The sequence below is a fragment of the Coregonus clupeaformis genome, chromosome 1 (genome assembly GCF_020615455.1).
Source record: "Coregonus clupeaformis isolate EN_2021a chromosome 1, ASM2061545v1, whole genome shotgun sequence".
Lineage (NCBI taxonomy): Eukaryota > Metazoa > Chordata > Actinopteri > Salmoniformes > Salmonidae > Coregonus > Coregonus clupeaformis.
The window spans coordinates 93,260,444-93,281,875 of NC_059192.1; the positions used below are offsets into that span (position 1 = coordinate 93,260,444).

A 21,432-nucleotide genomic window follows, 5' to 3' on the forward strand; every position below is an offset into this window, starting at 1 on the left:
TAATATATACACACCTGACATTCCTTCTCACTGCTAGGTAATATATACACACCTGACATTCCTTCTCACTGCTAGGTAATATATACACACCTGACATTCCTTCTCACTGCTAGGTAATATATACACACCTGACATTCCTTCTCACTGCTAGGTAATATATACACACCTGACATGCCTTCTCACTGCTAGGTAATATATACACACCTGACATGCCTTTTCACTGCTAGGTAATATATACACACCTGACATGCCTTCTCACTGCTAGGTAATATATACACACCTGACATTCCTTCTCACTGCTAGGTAATATATACACACCTGACATTCCTTCTCACTGCTAGGTAATATATACACACCTGACATGCCTTCTCACTGCTAGGTAATATATACACACTGACATGCCTTTTCACTGCTAGGTAATATATACACACCTGACATGCCTTCTCACTGCTAGGTAATATATACACACCTGACATTCCTTTTCACTGCTAGGTAATATATACACACCTGACATTCCTTCTCACTGCTAGGTAATATATACACACCTGACATTCCTTCTCACTGCTAGGTAATATATACACACCTGACATTCCGTCTCACTGCTAGGTAATATATACACACCTGACATTCCTTCTCACTGCTAGGTAATATATACACACCTGACATTCCTTCTCACTGCTAGGTAATATATACACACATGGTCAGCCATAGTAGTATTGCGCACCTGGAGCAAATGAGGGTTAAGTGCCTTGCTGAAGTGAACATAGACAGATTTACACCTTGTCGACTTGTGTATTCAAACCAGCTACCGTTCGGTTACTGGCCCAATGCTCTAACCGTTAGGCTACCCTAATGTCCTAGGTCACACACAAACACCACACCACACACGTTAACATTTCCCAGGCAGTCATTTACTCTCAGTCCCATTTGGTTTTTAGTATAGTGTTGATTTTGATAGTATTGTTTTTGTGTATTTGTGTTCAGGCATCAACGAGTTGAACCAGAGGGGGCTGTTCCAGGTCCTGGCGGCCATCTTACATCTGGGCAACGTGGAGATCAAGGACCGAGACTCTGATAGCAGCATCATACCTGTGAGGAGACACCTCCAACCTCTCTGACCTCTAACCTCTATTATTAAACCTCTGACCTTTCCTAATCATTGGCTCTTTCTCAAATTGTCTTGACTCAATTCCTCCCATCTCTCTCCTCACCTACTTCTCAAAACCCATTGGAGAAGAAGGTCTGAGGGGAGGGACCTTGGACCTTCTCCAATACGGTTGAGAAGGGTCGAGGAGATGGGAAGAATAGCAGAAAGATTAATTGAGCAATTGATTGAAATGACCATGAATCCCTCTCTCTCCCCCCTCTCAGCCCAATAACCGCCACCTGACGGTGTTCTGTGAGCTGATGGGTGTGACCTACCAGGACATGTCTCATTGGCTGTGCCACAAGAAGCTGAAGACAGCCCAGGAGACCTACATCAAGCCCATCCCTCGGCTGCAAGCCTCCAATGCCCGCGACGCGCTTGCCAAACACATCTACGCCAAAGTCTTCAACTGGATCGTGGACCACGTCAACAAATCTCTGCGCGCCACTGTCAAACAGCACTCCTTCATAGGAGTCCTGGATATCTATGGGTGGGTGGGTGTGTGTCTGTGCTTGTTTGTGTGTGTGTGTGTGTGTGAGACAATCACTCTCTGACCTCTCCTCTGCTCTCCAGGTTTGAGACGTTTGAGATCAACAGTTTTGAACAGTTCTGTATCAACTATGCTAACGAGAAGCTACAACAGCAGTTTAACATGGTGAGAAAACTGTGTGTGTCCTGTCTGAAACTGAACTCCTGTTTAACATGGTGAGAAAACTGTGTGTCCTGTCAGAAACTGAACTCCTGTTTAACATGGTGAGAAAACTGTGTGTCCTGTCTGAAACTGAACTCCTGTTTAACATGGTGAGAAAACTGCGTGTCCTGTCTGAAACTGAACTCCTGTTTAACATGGTGAGAAAACTGTGTGTGTCCTGTCTGAAACTGAACTCCTGTTTAACATGGTGAGAAAACTGTGTGTGTCCTGTCTGAAACTGAACTCCTGTTTAACATGGTGAGAAAACTGTGTGTGTCCTGTCTGAAACTGAACTCCTGTGATGCCGTTGTCTAAATAACCCTCTCGTGTGTAAAAGTATTCCAAAAAAACAATATAAATATAGATTGATATATTTTATTATTGATGCAGAGTTACAATGTGATGCTCTCTGTACATGCTGACCTTGTCTCTCCTCTCTTCTCCCCTCTTCTTCTCTCCTCTCTTCTCCTCTCTCCCCTCTTCTTCTCTCCTCTCTTCTCCTCTCTCCCCTCTTCTTCTCTCCTCTCCTCTCTCCCCTCCTCTCCTCTCCTCTCCTGTATTTTCATTTCTCCTCTCCTTTCCTCTCCTCTCTTCTCCCCCCTTCTCTCTCCTCCTCCTCTCTACAGCATGTGTTCAAGCTGGAGCAGGAGGAGTATTTGAAGGAGCAGATTCCCTGGACTCTGATAGACTTCTATGATAACCAGCCATGTATCAACCTCATAGAGGCCAAGATGGGAGTACTAGATCTGCTGGACGAAGAGTGCAAAGTACACACATACACATGTACACACACACATATATATATATATATATATATACATATACAGTGGGGAGAACAAGTATTTGATACACTGCCGATTTTGCAGGTTTTCCTACTTACAAAGCATGTAGAGGTCTGTAATTTTTATTATAGGTACACTTCAACTGTGAGAGACGGAATCTAAAACAAAAATCCAGAAAATCACCTTGTATGATTTGTAAGTAATTAATTTGCATTTTATTGCATGACATAAGTATTTGATCACCTACCAACCAGTAAGAATTCCGGCTCTCACAGACCTGTTAGTTTTTCTTTAAGAAGCCCTCCTGTTCTCCACTCATTACCTGTATTAACTGCACCTGTTTAAACTCGTTACCTGTATAAAAGACACCTGTCCACACACTCAATCAAACAGACTCCAACCTCTCCACAATGGCCAAGACCAGAAAGCTGTGTAAGGACATCAGGGATAAAATTGTAGACCTGCACAAGGCTGGGATGGGCTACAGGACAATAGGCAAGCAGCTTGGTGAGAAGGCAACAACTGTTGGCGCAATTATTAGAAAATGGAAGAAGTTCAAGATGACGGTCAATCACCCTCGGTCTGGGGCTCCATGCAAGATCTCACCTCGTGGGGCATCAATGATCATGAGGAAGGTGAGGGATCAGCCCAGAACTACACGGCAGGACCTGGTCAATGACCTGAAGAGAGCTGGGACCACAGCCTCAAAGAAAACCATTAGTAACACACTACGCCGTCATGGATTAAAATCCTGCAGTGCACGCAAGGTCCCCCTGCTCAAGCCAGCGCATGTCCAGGCCCGTCTGAAGTTTGCCAATGACCATCTGGATGATCCAGAGGAGGAATGGGAGAAGGTCATGTGGTCTGATGAGACAAAAATAGAGCTTTTTGGTCTAAACTCCACTCGCCGTGTTTGGAGGAAGAAGCAGGATGAGTACAACCCCAAGAACACCATCCCAACCGTGAAGCATGGAGGTGGAAACATCATTCTTTGGGGATGCTTTTCTGCAAAGGTGACAGGACGACTGCACCGTATTGAGGGGAGGATGGATGGGGCCATGTATCGCGAGATCTTGGCCAACAACCTCCTTCCCTCAGTAAGAGCATTGAAGATGGGTCGTGGCTGGGTCTTCCAGCATGACAACGACCCGAAACACACAGCCAGGGCAACTAAGAAGCATCTCAAGGTCCTGGAGTGGCCTAGCCAGTCTCCAGACCTGAACCCAATATAAAATCTTTGGAGGGAGCTGAAAGTCCGTATTGCCCAGCGACAGCCCCAAAACCTGAAGGATCTGGAGAAGGTCTGTAAGGAGGAGTGGGCCAAAATCCCTGCTGCAGTGTGTGCAAACCTGGTCAAGACCTACAGGAAACGTATGATCTCTGTAATTGCAAACAAAGGTTTCTGTACCAAATATTAAGTTCTGCTTTTCTGATGTATCAAATACTTATGTCATGCAATAAAATGCAAATTAATTACTTAAAAATCATACAATGTGATTTTCTGGATTTTTGTTTTAGATTCCGTCTCTCACAGTTGAAGTGTACCTATGATACAAATTACAGACCTCTACATGCTTTGTAAGTAGGAAAACCTGCAAAATCAGCAGTGTATCAAATACTTGTTCTCCCCACTGTATATATATATATATATATATATATATATATATATATATATACATACATACATACATACATACATACATACATACATACATACATACATACATAATGCAGAGGCACACACACACACACTCCCATAACACACACCCCCATAACACAGACACACACACATAGAGTACCTAGTGTGAACCAGTGTTCTGTGTGTCCAGATGCCTAAAGGTTCAGATGACTCGTGGGCCCAGAAGCTGTACAACACCCATCTGAAGACCTGCTCTCTGTTTGAGAAACCTCGCATGTCCAACAAAGCCTTCATCATACAACACTTCGCTGACAAGGTGCTGATCACTGTGTGTTATGTGTGTGCTGTGTTGACGTCTTGGCTGACCCAGTACTGCTGAGTTCTGTTTTAGTATCAGTGTCCGGTTACAGAGAGCGGGAAGTGAGCGGGTTCACTCTATGAATAAAATGAATGCTGTTCTGATTGATAATCTGAGTCCAAGTTGACAGTTCTGTAAATTACTTTGTATTAAAGTGTCAGCAAAATAACCTTATTTTCTAACTGTTGTGTCCAGGTGCAGTACCAGTGTGATGGCTTTCTGGAGAAAAACAAGGACACAGTGAATGAAGAGCAGATCAATGTCCTGAAGGCCAGCAAGGTGTGTGTCCCTGCAAAACACACACACAAATACAAACACGCACACCGCACATTCAACTGGTAACACACACACACGATCGATGACTTTCTCACTAGTGTGTGTGTTTGACAGTCTCAGTGTTGTCTCACTGAATGACCTCCGACAGGGAACCCAGTGAAGGTCAGGAGAAACAGCACCCTCTGCTGTCCATGTGGTGTAATGATGATATGTACACAATGGGAGACATTTTCTGCCAAATAGGCCTTGCAGTGTGTGTGTCTGTGTAAGTGTGGGCGTGTGTGTGTGTGTATATAAAGATTCACTCTGCCCGTTGTTCTGTTGTAGAGGCCAGCAGCAGCAGAGCGGGGTAAGGGTTAAAACACTCCTTTAACCCCCTAACACATTAAACACACACAAGGTTTAACTACACTGGAACAATCAGCCATGGCAATACTGTGTGTGTATGTGCTTGTGCGTGTAATTGTGTGTGTGTGTGTGTGTGTGTGTGTGTTGTCATGGAAACCAGCTTGACTAACCAGTAATGGTGTAGACGTGATAATGACTCTTTAATTAGAAATCTAGCAGTTCAACCCATCATCATGGTGTTCGAGAGAAAGAGAGAGGTTCTGTGTGTGTTTATGTCTACAAGAAACACACATTCCTTCTGCCTACCATCAGCAAAGAGATGGCTCAGTCATGTGTTATGCTGTCTGAGCCGACAGACATAGTGCCACGTCTATGGTCTGATGCCATGTTTGAATGGTGTGTTGTCATTACAAACAGCCTTCGGCAGTAGACACCATGGCACCTACCCTGTCTGATCTGATGGCCCTTTTTGTTTGGATTCATAGTTTTATATGAATATACTTTTAATGTGTTTTAGATGTGTATACTGCAATGATTTTGATTTCCTTGGTTTCTTCTTCATTTTTGGTTAATCTTTATTTTGTTGTTGTGTTGTTTGTTGTTGTTGTTTACATCTGTTGTCCATGTGTGTCTGTCCCATCATGACAACAACCCTTAAACAGCTAAAGGTAAACATGCTGCTGCCCCATTTACCTCTTTCTGTCTCAACCTTTTGTTAGTTCTTTCTTTCTATCCTTGCATCGTCTCTTTCTCCCTGACTCTCTAACCCACACATTTCATTCTTCGTCACTGTGGTCTCACAATAGTTCTAATGGCACTTAAGTGTGTGGGGTGTAGGGGGTGAGGCTGCATGGGCGCTGCAGCACTGGAGACTACCTCTCGGGGGGGTTGAGATGTTTTGGCTGTATCATCCTGCTTAATGGAGCTGAAGCAGTGTTTACCGAACTCGGTCCTGGGGACCCCAAGGGGTGCACATTTTGGTTTTTGCCCTAGCGCTACACAGCTGATTCAAATAATAAACTCACCATCAAGCTGATTTGAATCAGCTGTGTAGTGCCTGGGTCAAAAATCTAAATGTGCACCCCGTGGGTTCACCAGGACAGAGTCTGGGAAACCCTGCCGAATAGAAGCAGCATAGCAGCATTCTACACACACACACACAAGAACACAGCTGGAGGACTGAACCCCTTTTGAAAGGCTGCACTGTGGCCCCCTCCCCATTTACAACTTAACCAACAGAGAACACACTAACCAATCGCTTTCTCCTCGAACCATAACATTCTTTGTTGTCATTTTAGATTGTTAGATATAAAGGATTGCATGAATAAGCTGATGATAACAATTCCATAGACATTCTGTTAATAGCCAGTCTGTCTGCAGCTTTAGCCACAAACATTATTAGCACTGTTACCTAGCCTAGCCTAGCCACCACCCACATATACCTATGGCTAACTGTTAGCTTAACAAGTTTGTGACGTAACTGTCTGTTGGCTGCTGCTACCTTTATTTATACAGGTAAGTCAATTAAGAACAGTGTCTTATTTGCAATGACGAGGCATGTTTGTGTGTGTACACATGTTTGGGTGCGGTTGCGTGCCTGTGTGCATGCTTGTGTGTGTGTGTGTGTGTGTGTGTGTGTGTGTAGTTGGACCTGCTAGTGGAGCTGTTTCAGGATGAGGAGAAGGCGACCAGTCCGACAGGGACCGCTGCAGGAGGTAGAACACGACTCAGCGTCAAACCAAAAGAGATCAGACCTGGAGCAAGCAGCAAGGAGCACAAGAAGACTGTTGGCTGCCAGGTAGACTGCATCATAGAGACAGTCGCATGCATGCACACACACACAGTGGTGGAAAAAGGACCCAATTGTCATACTTGAGTAAAAGTAAACATACATTAATAGAAAATGACTCAAGTAAAAGTGAAAGTCACCCAGTAAAATACTACTAGAGTAAAAGTCTAAAAGTATTTGGTTTTAAATATACTTAAGTATCAAAGTAAATGTAATTGATAAAATGTACTTAAGTATCAAAAGTAAAAGTATGAATTATTTCAAACCAGACGGCACCATTTATTATTATTTTTTTTTATGTACAGATAGCCAGGGGCACACTCCAACACTCAGACATAATTTACAAACAAAGTATTTGTGTTTAGTGAGTCCGCCAGATCAGAGGCAGTAGATGACCAGGGATGTTCTCTTGATAAGTGCGTGAATTTGACAATTTTCCTGTCCTGCTAAGCATTCAAAATATAACGAGTACTTTTAGGTGTCAGTGAAAATGTATGGAGTAAAAAGTGCATTATTTTCTTTAGGAATGTAGTGAAGTAAAAGTTGTCAAAAATAAAAATAGTAAAGTACAGATACCAAAAAAAACTACTTAAGTAGTACTTGAAAGTATTTTTACTTAAGTATTTTACACCACTGCACACACACACACACACACCCCTACAGGCACTCAGACCAGCATTGTGACTTGCCAACCAGAGTCAGAATAGCTGAAATGTAAAAATGAAGCACTTTAATAATCTCCTGTCTTTACTCTTTCTCCTCCTTCTCTGTCCGCTTCTCCCTCTCTCCTCTCCTCTCCTCTCCTCTCCTCTCCTCTCCTCTCCTCTCCTCTCCTCTCCTCTCCTCTCCTCTCCTCTCCTCTCCTCTCCTCTCCTCTTGTAGTTCCGTAACTCTCTGGCTATGTTGATGGAGACTCTGAATGCGACCACTCCTCACTATGTTCGCTGCATCAAGCCCAATGACCTCAAGTTCCCCTTCACGTAAGTGTCTGCATACTAATCTCTGGTTAAATTGCCATAGTACCATCTGACTTGGCAAGATAACGTTAGGTGAATGTAATTGTGATGTTATGAGGCTGAATGGTTCTCTCCAAGTTTGGCTGGTATGGTTTGATTAACTATGTGAATGTTGTCTTTATGTTTGACCCTAACATTAGTGAAATGTTGTCTTTAAGTTTGACCCTAATGTTAGGTGTACGTTGTCTTTAGGTTGACCCTTAGGTTGAGCTGAATGTTGTGTGTGGGTCTGACCCTAACGTTAGGTGAATTTTGTCTTTAGGTTTGACCCTAAGCGAGCGGTGCAGCAGCTCCGAGCCTGTGGTGTTCTGGAAACCATCCGCATCTCAGCCGCAGGCTTCCCATCCAGGTGGACCTACCAGGAGTTCTTCAGTCGTTACCGGGTTCTGATGAAGCAGAAGGACGTCCTGTCGGACAGGAGGCTGACCTGTAGGAACGTCCTGGAGAAACTAGTGCAGGTACGAGGGTCAGGGGTTTGAGATCGACTACATTGCAATCAGACTGCGTAGAATCAAAGATCTACAAATCATCTTACATCCCAACTATTTATGTCAGGGATGGTCAACTCCAGTCCTCGGGGGCCGGAGTGGTGACACACTTTTTCTCCCATCCCTAGTAAACACAGCTCATTAAACTAATTGCATGATTAGTTGATTACTGTGGTCAAAATGAGCAATTCTGGACCTCACCTTGCTGAAACTGATCCCCTAAAACACGTGGTCTGTCTCTTTCCCACCCATCTCTCTCTCCTCTCTCCTCTCTCTCTCTCTAGGACCAGGATAAGTACCAGTTTGGTAAGACTAAGATCTTCTTCAGGGCTGGTCAGGTTGCCTACCTGGAGAAGCTGAGGGCTGATAAGCTGAGAAAGGCATGCGTCCGCATCCAGAAGACCATCCGCTGCTGGCTGGTACGCAAGAAGTACCTCCGCAAGAAGCATGCCGCCATCACCATCCAGAGATACACCCGCGGACACCAGGCCCGCTGGTCAGTGGAGCACACACCTGTCACTCAACACCCTCTGGACAATCACAATGCAGATAAAAGCAGTTTAGACTGTGTGACTTCCTGAAAAGGAGCCAATCAGAATTGTCTGATGTATTGTAGGAAGTGGTAACATTTTACAAATATTTATTTGTGATTTGATTGATTGATTTGTTAATCCGATCAGTTGGAGGTTATTGGTGGGTAAATTATAGTAATTCAACAGCATGTTTCACCACTTACCCTAACTACACTCTCTCTCTCTCCCCTGCCTCCTCTGACCCCCTTCTCTCTCTCTCCCCTGCCTCCTCTGTCCCCCTTCCCTCTCTCTCTCTCTCCTGCCTCCTCTGTCCCCCTTCTCTCTCTCTCCCCCGGCTTCCTCTGACCCCTCTCTCTCTCTCCCCTGCCTCCTCTGACCCCCCCTTCTCTCTCTCCCCTGCCTCCTCTGTCCCCCTTCTCTCTCTCTCCCCTGCCTCCTCTGACCCCCTTCTCTCTCTCTCCTGCCTCCTCTGTCCCCCTTCTCTCTCTCTCCCCTGCCTCCTCTGACCCCCCTTCTCTCTCTCCCCTGCCTCCTCTGTCCCCCTTCTCTCTCTCTCCCCTGCCTCCTCTGTCCACCTTCTCTCTCTCTCCCCTGCCTCCTCTGTCCACCTTCCCTTTCTCTCTCTCTCTCCCCCGGCCTCCTCTGTCCCCCTTCTCTCTCTCTCCCCTGCCTCCTCTGTCCCCCTACTCTCTCTCTCCCCTGCCTCCTCTGTCCACCTTCCCTCTCTCTCTCTCTCTCTCTCTCTCCCTCTGCCTCCTCTGTCCCCCTACTCTCTCTCTCCCCTGCCTCCTCTGTCCCCCTTCTCTCTCTCTCCCCTGCCTCCTCTGTCCCCCTTTCCTCTCTCTCTCCCCTGCCTCCTCTATCCCCCTTCTCTCTCTCTCTCTCTCTCTCCCCTGCCTCCTCTGTCCCCCTTTCCTCTCTCTCTCTCCCCTGCCTCCTCTGTCCCCCTTCTCTCTCTCTCTCTCCCCTGCCTCCTCTGTCCCCCTTCTCTCTCTCTCTCCCTGCCTCCTCTGTCCCCCTTCTCTCTCTCTTTCTCCCCTGCCTCCTCTGTCCCCCTTCTCTCTCTCTCCCCCGGCCTCCTCTGTCCCCCTTCTCTCTCTCTCCCCTGCCTCCTCTGTCCACCTTCCCTTTCTCTCTCTCTCTCCCCTGGCCTCCTCTGTCCATCTTCCATTTCTCGCTCTCACTCTCCTCTGTCTCCTTCTCTCTCTCCCCTGTCTCCCCCTCCCCTCTCTCACTCTCCCCTGCCTCCCCTCTCCCCCTTCTCTCTCCCCCCTGCCTCTCCTCTCCCCCCTGCCTCCTCTCTCTCTCTCTCTCTCTCTCTCTCTCTCTCTCTCCTGCCGCCTCTGTCCGCCTCCCCTCTCTCCTCCTCCTCCTCTGTCCCCCTCCCCTCTCTCACTCTCTCCCCTGCCTCCCCTCTTTCTCTCTCCTCCCCCAGTCTGGTTAAGTACATGCGTCAGACCCTGGCAGCCATCACCATCCAGAAGTTCCAGAGGATGTGTGTCCAGAGGAAGCTGTACCTCCAGAAGCAGGCTGCTGCCCTGGTCATGCAGACTATCCTCAGAGCATACATGGCCCGACAGAAATACCAAGGGGTGAGAGACGCATACACTATATACACACACACACTACATACACTACACACACACACACACACGTTATGTTCTTCTATCCTCGTGGGGACCTAACATTTATTTCCATTAAATTATATTTTCCCTTACCATAACCCTAATCTTAACTTTAACCCTAAACCTAACTCCTAACCCTAAACCTAACCACTAGCCCCTTACCCTAACGCTAATTGTAACCCTAACCCTAATTGTAAGCCTAAACCAAACCCCTAAGCTTAAAATAGCCTTTTTCCTTGTTTTACTATCTTTGTGGGGGGAGATTTTGTGATTTTAGGTCCCCACAAGGATAGAAGAACCAACTCACACATACACACTCCTAGCACTGCCAGCTAATAACGCAGCCCTCCTGCATGTCTGTCAGCAGTGTGGTTTATAAATAACTCCAGTGCAACGTTGGATGGACGTGAGTCACCAGTCACCCTCATACCTGGACCACTCCCAAGGAGCTAGGGAGAGAACTCAGCTGGTGTCTCTCTGGTCACTGGGAGCTAGGGAGAGAACTCAGCTGGTGTCTCTCTGGTCACTGGGAGCTAGGGAGAGATCTAGGCTGGTGTCTTTATGGTTACTGGGAACTAGGGAGAGAACTAGGCTGGTGTCTCTCTGGTCACTAGGAGCTAGGGAGAGAACTAGGCTGGTGTCTCTCTGGTCACTGGGAGCTAGGGAGAGATCTAGGCTGGTGTCTTTATGGTTACTGGGAACTAGGGAGAGAACTAGGCTGGGGTCTCTCTGGTCACTGGGAGCTAGGGAGAGAACTAGGCTGGTGTCTCTCTGGTCACTGGGGCCATGTTAGGGTCAGGTGACATGGCAGTAGTTAGGGACTGTCCCACTGACTGACACACACAGCTGACCTCTTTAACATAACCCTGCTAGGATACCACTTTCTAGGATACCACTTTCTATTGCTCTCTCTGTCTTTCTATCAACACTCTGTCTCTATCTTTCTGTGCATCTGTATATGTCTCTCTCTCTCTGCTGCTCTCTCACTCTCTGCCTCTCTTTCTCTGTCTCTGTCATCACTCGTCTGTTATATTAGGTAGAAAGTAGATAGATCTCCTGTTGTTGTGGATTAACAGCAAGATGAAGCCCAGGAGACCAATAAGAGTTCAGCAACACCAGAACGCTCACATTACATTCACAGGAACTAACTCTCTCTTTCTCCCTCTCTCTCCACAGTTGCTGCGTAACCACAAAGCTGTGTTCATCCAGAAACACGTGCGTGGCTGGCTGGCCAGACAGCGGTACAAGCGCTCCCTGCGAGCCATCGTCTATCTGCAGTGCTGCATCAGGAGGATGAAGGCCAAGAAAGAGCTAAAGAAGCTGAAAATCGAGGCCCGCTCCGTTGAACACTTCAAGAAGCTTAACGTCGGCATGGAGAACAAGATCATGCAGCTGCAGAGGAAGTTAGACGAACAGGTGAGGCTCTGTGGAAACCAGGCGGACATTTTTGATCTTTTTGCAGCTGGAAGTAGCCACCCTAATAACAAACTCTCCTCCAAGAGTGACTGCTCAAAAATAATAGAATATGCATCTTCACACATTACATTAAAATGGACTAACCCTACCTCTCTCTCTCTCCTTCCCCTCATCCTCTCCCTCCCCCCAGGCTAAAGACAACCGTGTGACTAGCGAGCGGCTGAACTGTCTGGAGACGTCCCACGCGGTGGAGAGTGAGAAGCTGAAGGTGGAGGTGTCTAAGCTGAAGGGGATAGAAGAGGAAGCCAAGAACAACGCCAACCGTGTCACTTCCCTTCTGGAGGAGCTGGAGAAGCTGAGGAAGGAGCTGACCACCACCCAGAAAGAGAAGAAGACCATAGAGGACTGGGCTACCAAGTACAGGGATGAGATGGAAAAGGTGAGGGGTGAGGAGGGGGTTAGGGAGAGGGTGAGGTGGGGTGAGGAGGGTGGTGGGATAGAACATTTCTCACCTACTCAAGTCATCTCTTCATCTTCTCTCCTCCAGTCACTTCTCAGATATATTTAAGTGAAATGGCTCCCTTTCATACATATTCCCCATAGTGGCCCTATAGAAATGTGACAAGTTTGTATAAGAATGTGTAAAGATGTTTTTGCCAGAGGATACAGTGTTTGTGTCGTGGTTCAATGGTTTAGGACCCAGGGGAATCTACTGCAGACTGGGCACATGGCGGGCTGGGAGGCCATTGCCTTGGTGCAGGTGAGACAGGTAGACTAGTGTAGTGTGGGTGTGTAGTCGAGAGCAGGTAGACTAGTGTAGTGTGGGTGTGTAGTCGAGAGCAGGTAGACTAGTGTAGTGTGGGTGTGTAGTCGAGAGCAGGTAGACTAGTGCTAGCTGTGCAGTACAGTAGAGCAGTCCTCCAGAAGCCCAGGGAAATCAACTCATCCCCAATGTCCCTAGGGTCCAGACCTGGGTCAGATACAGAACATCTGTCAAATACTGAAGATGCACTTGATTTGTCTCACCTTGTACACTGGAACCAATGGAAATGTTCTCAAACTCCACCCACTCTGCACATTGGTCCAGCTAATCAAGTGCATCTTTAAGTAGTTGAAACTATTTGACCCAGATCTGCTAGTATTCTCAAATTGATGGATTACTGACCAATAGGCTGTGGTAGACTTGATTTAAGTATGTTCTCTTTTGTGTGTAGATGGTAGCAGAGCTGAAGGAGCAGAATGGTCTGCTGAAGACCGAGAAAGACGACCTGAACCGAATGATCAAAGAACAGAGCCAGCAGATGACAGGTACCAACCAATCACTGTTACTAGCTTTAGACCAATCACATTCACTGTTACTAGCTTTAGAACAATCACATTCACTGTTACTATCTTTAGACCTATCACATTCCGTGTTAATACTTTTAGACCAATCACATTCATTGTTGAAGTTCCATACAGAGAATTTATGATATGTTCCCCACGCATGCTGAAAATGTCTTCTTTCTCCTCTCTCTCCCCCCTCTCCCTCTTTCCCTTCTTCTCTCTGTCCTCTGTCCTCCCCCTCCCTCCCCGTCTCACCCTCCTCCCCCTCTCAGAGAAAATGGCTCGTGCATTAGCGGAGGAGACTCAGCAGTTGGAGAGCGATCTGAACGAGGAGAGGTCTCGCTACCAGAACCTCCTAACAGAACACCTGAGACTGGAGGAACGCTACGACGACCTCAAGGAAGAAATCACACTCTCTGTGGTAGGAGGCACACGTATAGCATGTCAACATTTTCACACTCACTGGACTGAACCATACCACACATACTTACACACTTACAGACACGCCACACCACCCCACCATGCTACACACACACACACAACACAAACACACTGCACCACACCACAAACACACACATACACACTAACGTCCCCTTGCCCCTCCTTTCTTTAGAGTGTGCCCAAGCCCGGCCACAGGAGAACAGACTCCACCCACAGCAGCAACGGATCAGAGTGCACCTACAACTCCGAGTTCGCCGAATCAGAAGAAAGCTCCCGACATGGAGAAGTGAGTGGGGTGGGACTTAGACAGGAACATCCTCTAACCATTAGAAAATGTTACAAAAACCTGTTTATGTTGCTTCAAACTGTTCTGTAGTTATTTTAACAGTTATTACAACTACAACCCTGCAGAATTGGTAATCATACAGTAAAAAACGTTCTGTAACATTTTAGTGTTGACAGCTAATGTCTTTAATGCCCTGATGATGCCCCGAAGCTCCGCCTGTCAGTGTCCTTCCTGTCTCTGACCTCACTTCCTGTTGTGACAGGATGTGACCCGGGGCATGGACACGTCTCTGACTCTGAAGCTGCAGAAGCGCGTGACGGAGCTGGAGCAGGAGAAATCCTCTCTCCGCAACGAGCTCGAGAACAAGGAGGAGCAGTTCCAGCGGGCTAGAGTCAGGGTACAGTGACAGTACTACACAATATTACTACTATACTATGCAGTATTACTGTATTACAACCACATTCTTACTTACTTTACTGTCGGACCGCTCTTTCTGTCTCTCTGTCTGTGTGTCAGGATGATGAGGAGCATAGGAAATCTCGTGGAGCAGAACTGGAGTACGAGTCGCTCAAGGTATTGTATTGGAATCCGAATAGATATCCAATCTACTCATCTACTCTAGTGGGTAGTGGGTGGGGGCTAGGACTTAGGGCCTAGGGCAGTGGTAGGCAACAGCTCGTGGCTCAAGGGCCCCGGGGCCTGCCAGTTGCCCATCACGGGGCTAGGGGTTGATTTGGGACTGTATTAGCTGGGTGAGTGTGCTGTGTACATAGAGATAGATAGAGATCTCTAGATGATATAACCCATTTTAGCATTGACATTGCCATCTCAATGGTTGTGTATTAATTCTCTGCCTGCCGCCGGCGGCATCCATCTTTATTTCACAGCGCCAGGAGCTGGATTCGGAGAACAAGAAGCTGAAGCACGACTTGACCGCCATGAGGCAGAGCCTGCTGGGTAATGCAGGCGCTGGGGCAGGTGCACCAGGAAGTCCACCTTACAAAGTTCTCATGGACCAACTGAACTCTTCCTGCGAGGAGCTGGAGGTGCGGAAAGAGGAGGTGCTGATTCTACGATCCCAACTGGTCTCTCAGAAGGAGGCCATGCAGCACAAGGTAGGAGACATGGAGGGATCCATACACACACACACGCATATACACAGACACGTGTGAACACACACACTGACACATGCACAGACACGCATATATACACACAGACCTGCAGAGATACACACACACACACACACACACACACACACACAAACCCTTTCATGTCTGTCCACTGCACTAACAATGCTTCTAACACTCCAGTCTCTTCTCTCTTCTGTTCTACTGTCTCTCTCTCCTCCCATGTCTTCCTAAAGGATGAGAAGGTACTAGAACTCCCCTGCTGACTGCATGCTCTGGGAATGACTAGCTTAAACACACACACACACGTGCCACTGATTATTTGCATGTAACCCCACCGTATGTATAGTCTTTAGGTTCACAATACTGGATGGGTCAAGATTAAAGTGGAATAATAGTGTCATACTGTCTGCTCTGTTCTCTGACTCTCTGTTTTCTGTCTTATCTACATGACTGATGGTTCTTTTTCTCTCACTCTTTCTCTGTCTCTCTCTCTCTCATCCCCCTCCATGTCATCCCTCTCTCAAGGAGACAATGACAGAGCCAGTGCACTATGTAGAGGATGTCCATAAGATGAAGGACTCTGGTGCAATCACTCAGGCTTATCTAGGACTCAAAGAGACCAACAGGTACATCTCTCTCTTTCCCTCTCTCGCTTTCCCTCCCCCTCTATCTCCTTCTCTCTGTCACCCTCTTTACCTTTCTCTCCCCCTTTCCCTTCCTCCCCCCCAGAGTGCCACAGAGGACTCATTACAGTACAAACTCTCCACCAGTATGTGTGACGTACTCCATGAGTACACTTGGTGTGTGTGTGTGATCTGTATGTGTTTGAGAACTGTGTATGTGTGAACTACTCTCTCTGTTTTGCGCAGATCTCCCAGGTTCTTGCGTAAACCACTAGAAGCCAATGAGCTCCTTAATCGGCTCAGGTAACCAATCAGATGTGGCCTTTGCATCATGAGGCGGAGCATGCATGGCCACGCTGACCAATGGGGATTGAGCAAGACTGAGTGGAGGCTTTTTATTGGATAGGCTAATACAGTTGATGATGGCTGGCTGATATTGAATGCTATATTAATGCTATATTATGTAGGTGATTACACTAAGCTAGGTTTGCTTCAGTAGCAGTGGGTCTGCTTATTTTGCACGCCAGGCGATGCCTAACCTGTACTGTACTGTAAGCGGCAAAGGCGGCGTAAGCCGGCCTACTAACTAGTATGATGATGACGCTAAGCTAGGTTAGCCTCCGTAGCATTGGTCATCAAACTAGCATGGAGATTAAGCATAGCTAGGTTAGCCTACATAGCATTGGTCATCTAACTAGCATGTTGAGGCTATGCTAGGTTAGCCTCCGTATGGGTTTAGGGTTAGGCATGAATGATGCACAGACTCTAAATTACTAATCAGCTCTATGAAATGTCTTCTTCTGCATGGAACCAAACCTGCATCTTTACCAACCATGTGTTTCCCTGTGTTGTGTTGTGTTACTTAGTTCCATCATGTTGCTACCACCCTATGTGTTAAGTTGCATTAAGAATCCTTGTCATTTCAGATTTTGTTAATTTTGCTTGTTCTGAACCAGGGGTTGGAACCAATATTATTTTCCAATCGTTTTGTTCTGAACAGAACCATACATTTTTTGTTTCCGTTCCACTGTTCCGACCAGAAGAAAAACGTTTTGAACCGGTTCGAACCCAACAAAAAGCGACGGTTTAAATCGTTCCTTTCTGTTCCTTTTTAAACCTCTGAAATTGACATTTTTACAGTTAGCTCGACATTAAATGACTTCACCAATCAGTGAGGATACAGCAGCTTGCTATGGAGCGGACAAGCTATTTTCATGCGTTGGACAGACGAGTGTAGGGTGTTGGATGCGACTGAAATGTTGCGGGTGGGGAGAGAATGAGAGAGGCTGGAGGAGGCTTGAAACACATCTGGGCATCTTGTTGTTATGACATGCATCATCTGAATTAGGCCCACAGAATTATACCTTCGGAAGAGCGGCTTATATGAAGGAACTCTGAATGTCTTTGAACTTCAGAAAGTTGTCTTAACGTTGGATCAGCTAGCTAGCTAACAAGCTTGTTTGTGCAGAGCGGCACCAGAATTAAAATCAAAACACGTCTTACCTTTTTGTAGTTAATAAATCCAATGTGAAACATGATAACTATAGTGTCCTTAACTAGCATTGAAAAGGTTAATCCATTCTTCTCTAATAAAACAATTCTGAATCAGGCGTGTAACGTCAGTAGGCTAGTAGACTACGCTTCTGAGGGGCAGGTAGCCTACACACACACACACAGGCAGACACTGGAATACGTTTCTGAGTGACAGAGTGTGAGGGCTTTGCATATGCGCTTTGTTGTATGAAAAATGTATGGACTCACTAACTGTAAGTCGCTCTGGATAAGAGCGTCTGCTAAATGACTAAAATGTCAAATGTAAATGTTGCGCTTTTTGTTCGGACTGGAAAAAAATGCATGGAAAGTAAAAGAACGTTATTAACCGGTTCCATGCTTTTAAAATAATGGTTCTGTTCCGGAACAGTATAGATCACTTTTGTTCTGATTCTGTTCCTTGAAAAATGTATTTATTTTTCGGTTTTCCGTTCTGTTCCCTGAACCGGTTCCAACCCCTGTTCTAAACACACATTTATTCAGTATACTAAGCAGAACAAGCTGACACACACACACACACACACACACACACACACACACACACACACACACACACACACACACACACACAGCATGAGACTAGACCATGTCTGTCATGTCATGAACTGCACCACCCCACCTCCCCTAGTCCACCACCACCCCACCTCCTCTAGTCCACCACCACCCCACCTCCCCTAGTCCACCACCACCCCACCTCCTCTAGTCCACCACCACCCCACCTCCTCTAGTCCACCACCACCCCACCTCCCCTAGTCCACCACCACCCCACCTCCCCTAGTCCACCACCACCCCACCTCCCCTAGTCCACCACCACCCCACCTCCTCTAGTCCACCACCACCCCACCTCCCCTAGTCCACCACCACCCCACCTCCTCTAGTCCACCACCACCCCACCTCCTCTAGTCCACCACCACCCCACCTCCTCTAGTCCACCACCACCCCACCTCCCCTAGTCCACCACCACCCCACCTCCTCTAGTCCACCACCACCCCACCTCCTCTAGTCCACCACCACCCCACCTCCCCTAGTCTACCACCACCCCACCTCCTCTAGTCCACCACCACCCCACCTCCTCTAGTCCACCACCACCCCACCTCCTCTAGTCCACCACCACCCCACCTCCTCTAGTCCACCACCACCCCACCTCCCCTAGTCTACCACCACCCCACCTCCTCTAGTCCACCACCACCCCACCTCCTCTAGTCCACCACCACCCCACCTCCTCTAGTCCACCACCACCCCACCTCCCCTAGTCCACCACCACCCCACCTCCTCTAGTCCACCACCACCCCACCTCCCCTAGTCCACCACCACCCCACCTCCCCTAGTCCACCACCACCCCACCTCCTCTAGTCCACCACCACCCCACCTCCCCTAGTCTACCACCACCCCACCTCCTCTAGTCCACCACCACCCCACCTCCTCTAGTCCACCACCACCCCACCTCCCCTAGTCCACCACCACCCCACCTCCCCTAGTCCACCACCACCCCACCTCCTCTAGTCCACCACCACCCCACCTCCTCTAGTCCACCACCACCCCACCTCCCCTAGTCCACCACCACCCCACCTCCTCTAGTCCACCACCTCCCCTAGTCCACCACCACCCCACCTCCTCTAGTCCACCACCACCCCACCTCCCCTAGTCTACCACCACCCCACCTCCCTTAGTCCACCACCACCCCACCTCCCCTAGTCCACCACCACCACACCTCCCCTAGTCTACCACCACCCCACCTCCCTTAGTCTACCACCACCCCACCTCCCTTAGTCTACCACCACCCCACCTCCCTTAGTCCACCACCACCCCACCTCCCCTAGTCCACCACCACCACACCTCCCCTAGTCTACCACCACCCCACCTCCCTTAGTCCACCACCACCCCACCTCCCCTAGTCCACCACCACCACACCTCCCCTAGTCCACCACCACCCCACCTCCTCTAGTTCACCACCACCCCACCTCCCCTAGTCCACCCCTAGTCCCCCACCTCCCCTAGTCCACCCCTAGTCCACCACCACCCCACCTCCCCTAGTCCACCACCACCCCACCTCCTCTAGTTCACCACCACCCCACCTCCTCTAGTCCCCCACCACCCCACCTCCCCTAGTCCACCACCACCCCACCTCCTCTAGTCCACCACCCGACCTCCCCTAGTCCACCACTACCCCACCTCCTCTAGTCCACCACCACCCCACCTCCCCCTAGTCCACCACCTCCCCTAGTCCACCACCACCCCACCTCCCCTAGTCCACCACCACCCCACCTCCTCTAGTCCACCACCACCACACCTCCCCTAGTCCACCACCACCCCACCTCCTCTAGTTCACCACCACCCCACCTCCCCTAGTCCACCCCTAGTCCCCCCACCTCCCCTAGTCCACCCCTAGTCCACCACCACCCCACCTCCCCTAGTCCACCACCACCCCACCTCCCCTAGTCCACCACCACCCCACCTCCCCTAGTCCACCACCACCCCACCTCCCCTAGTCCACCACCACCCCACCTCCTCTAGTCCACCACCACCCCACCTCCTCTAGTCCACCACCACCCCACCTCCTCTAGTCCACCACCACCCCACCTCCCCTAGTCCACCACCACCCCACCTCCCCTAGTCCACCACCACCCCACCTCCCCTAGTCCACCACCACCCCACCTCCCCTAGTCCACCACCACCCCGCCACCTCTAGTCCACCACCACCCCACCTCCTCTAGTCCACCACCACCCCACCTCCCCTAGTCCACCACCACCCCACCTCCCCTAGTCCACCACCACCCCACCTCCTCTAGTCCACCACCACCCCACCTCCCCTAGTCCACCACCACCCCACCTCCTCTAGTCCACCACCACCCCACCTCCTCTAGTCCACCACCACCCCACCTCCCCTAGTCCTCCTCTTTATTTTGCCTTTTTTATGTTCCCTTTCTTTCCTTTGTTTTTGTGTCAGATCTCCCACTGCTGACTTCCATAGGCTGAATGAGGACGGAGAGCTGTGGCTGGTATATGAAGGGTTAAAAGAGACCAACAGGTTAACCGTGTGTGTGTGTGTGTGTGTGTGTGTGTGTGTGTGTGTGTGGACCAGGGATGGTGTGGGGCTGTTGACTCTTGCTCCCTCATCACATATTTTCTCCTTCCTGCTTTCCCAACCTCCTATAGTAGTTCTAAGAATTCTTCTTCTTCTTCTCTCTCCATCCCCCCCTCTCAGACTGTTGGAGGGCCAGATGCAGCAGCAGCGGCGTAGCTATGACAACGAGGTGGAGGTGTTGCGAGGGGAGTTACAGAGTGTTAAAGAGGAGAATAACCGTCAACAACAGCTGCTGGCCCAGAACCTGCAGCTTCCACCAGAGGCACGCATAGAGGCTAGTCTACAGCATGAGATCACACGACTCACCAACGAAAACCTGGTACGTTACACACACACACACGCTTACACACACACACACACACACACACACATAGTATACAGACACATGTACACACTCATATGCACACATACAGACATGCACTGAGTGTACAAAACATTAAGGACACCTGCTCTTTCCATGACCTAGACTGACCAGGTGAAAGCTATGATCCCTTATTGATGTTACTTGTTAAATCCACTTCAATCAGTGTAGATGAAGGGGAGGAGACATGTTAAAGAAGGATTTTTAAGCCTTAAGACAATTGAGACATGGATTGTGTATGTGTGCCATTCAGAGGGTGAATGGGCGAGACAAAACATTGAAGTGCCTTTGAACGGGGTATGGTAGTAGGTGCCAGGTGCACTGGTTTGTGTCAAGAACTGCAACGCTGCTGGGTTTTTCACGCTCAACAGTTTCCCGTGTGTATCAAGAATGGTCCACCACCCAAACATCTAGCCAACTTGACACAACTGTGGGAAGCATTGGAGTCAACATGGGCCAGCATCCTTGTGGAACACTTTCGAGACCTTGTAGAGTCCATGCCCCGACAAATTTAAGGCTGT

General features: G+C 48.5%; 1 protein-coding gene across 13 annotated transcripts in view; it reads left to right on the top strand.

The window, feature by feature from the left end:
* Window positions 1-21,432, top strand: part of myo5aa (myosin VAa) — a 46,691-nt gene that overhangs the window by 17,112 nt on the left and 8,147 nt on the right. For 3 of the 13 annotated variants that reach the window (XM_041894957.2, XM_041895009.2, XM_041894990.2), the window contains exons 9-33: window positions 985-1,091; window positions 1,372-1,637; window positions 1,721-1,802; window positions 2,465-2,605; window positions 4,450-4,575; window positions 4,813-4,896; window positions 5,904-5,909; window positions 6,887-7,039; window positions 7,913-8,010; window positions 8,309-8,504; window positions 8,819-9,030; window positions 10,503-10,659; window positions 11,869-12,108; window positions 12,299-12,547; window positions 13,323-13,416; window positions 13,707-13,855; window positions 14,048-14,161; window positions 14,424-14,558; window positions 14,678-14,734; window positions 15,049-15,276; window positions 15,525-15,533; window positions 15,817-15,917; window positions 16,161-16,217; window positions 20,413-20,493; window positions 20,671-20,869. In XM_041894957.2, coding sequence (XP_041750891.1) covers window positions 985-1,091; window positions 1,372-1,637; window positions 1,721-1,802; window positions 2,465-2,605; window positions 4,450-4,575; window positions 4,813-4,896; window positions 5,904-5,909; window positions 6,887-7,039; window positions 7,913-8,010; window positions 8,309-8,504; window positions 8,819-9,030; window positions 10,503-10,659; window positions 11,869-12,108; window positions 12,299-12,547; window positions 13,323-13,416; window positions 13,707-13,855; window positions 14,048-14,161; window positions 14,424-14,558; window positions 14,678-14,734; window positions 15,049-15,276; window positions 15,525-15,533; window positions 15,817-15,917; window positions 16,161-16,217; window positions 20,413-20,493; window positions 20,671-20,869 — 3,341 coding nt within the window. The remainder of the gene's footprint in view (window positions 1-984; window positions 1,092-1,371; window positions 1,638-1,720; window positions 1,803-2,464; window positions 2,606-4,449; window positions 4,576-4,812; window positions 4,897-5,903; window positions 5,910-6,886; window positions 7,040-7,912; window positions 8,011-8,308; window positions 8,505-8,818; window positions 9,031-10,502; window positions 10,660-11,868; window positions 12,109-12,298; window positions 12,548-13,322; window positions 13,417-13,706; window positions 13,856-14,047; window positions 14,162-14,423; window positions 14,559-14,677; window positions 14,735-15,048; window positions 15,277-15,524; window positions 15,534-15,816; window positions 15,918-16,160; window positions 16,218-20,412; window positions 20,494-20,670; window positions 20,870-21,432) is intronic. The other 10 variants (XM_041895001.2, XM_041895017.2, XM_041895027.2 and 7 more) reach the window with 7 other exon arrangements.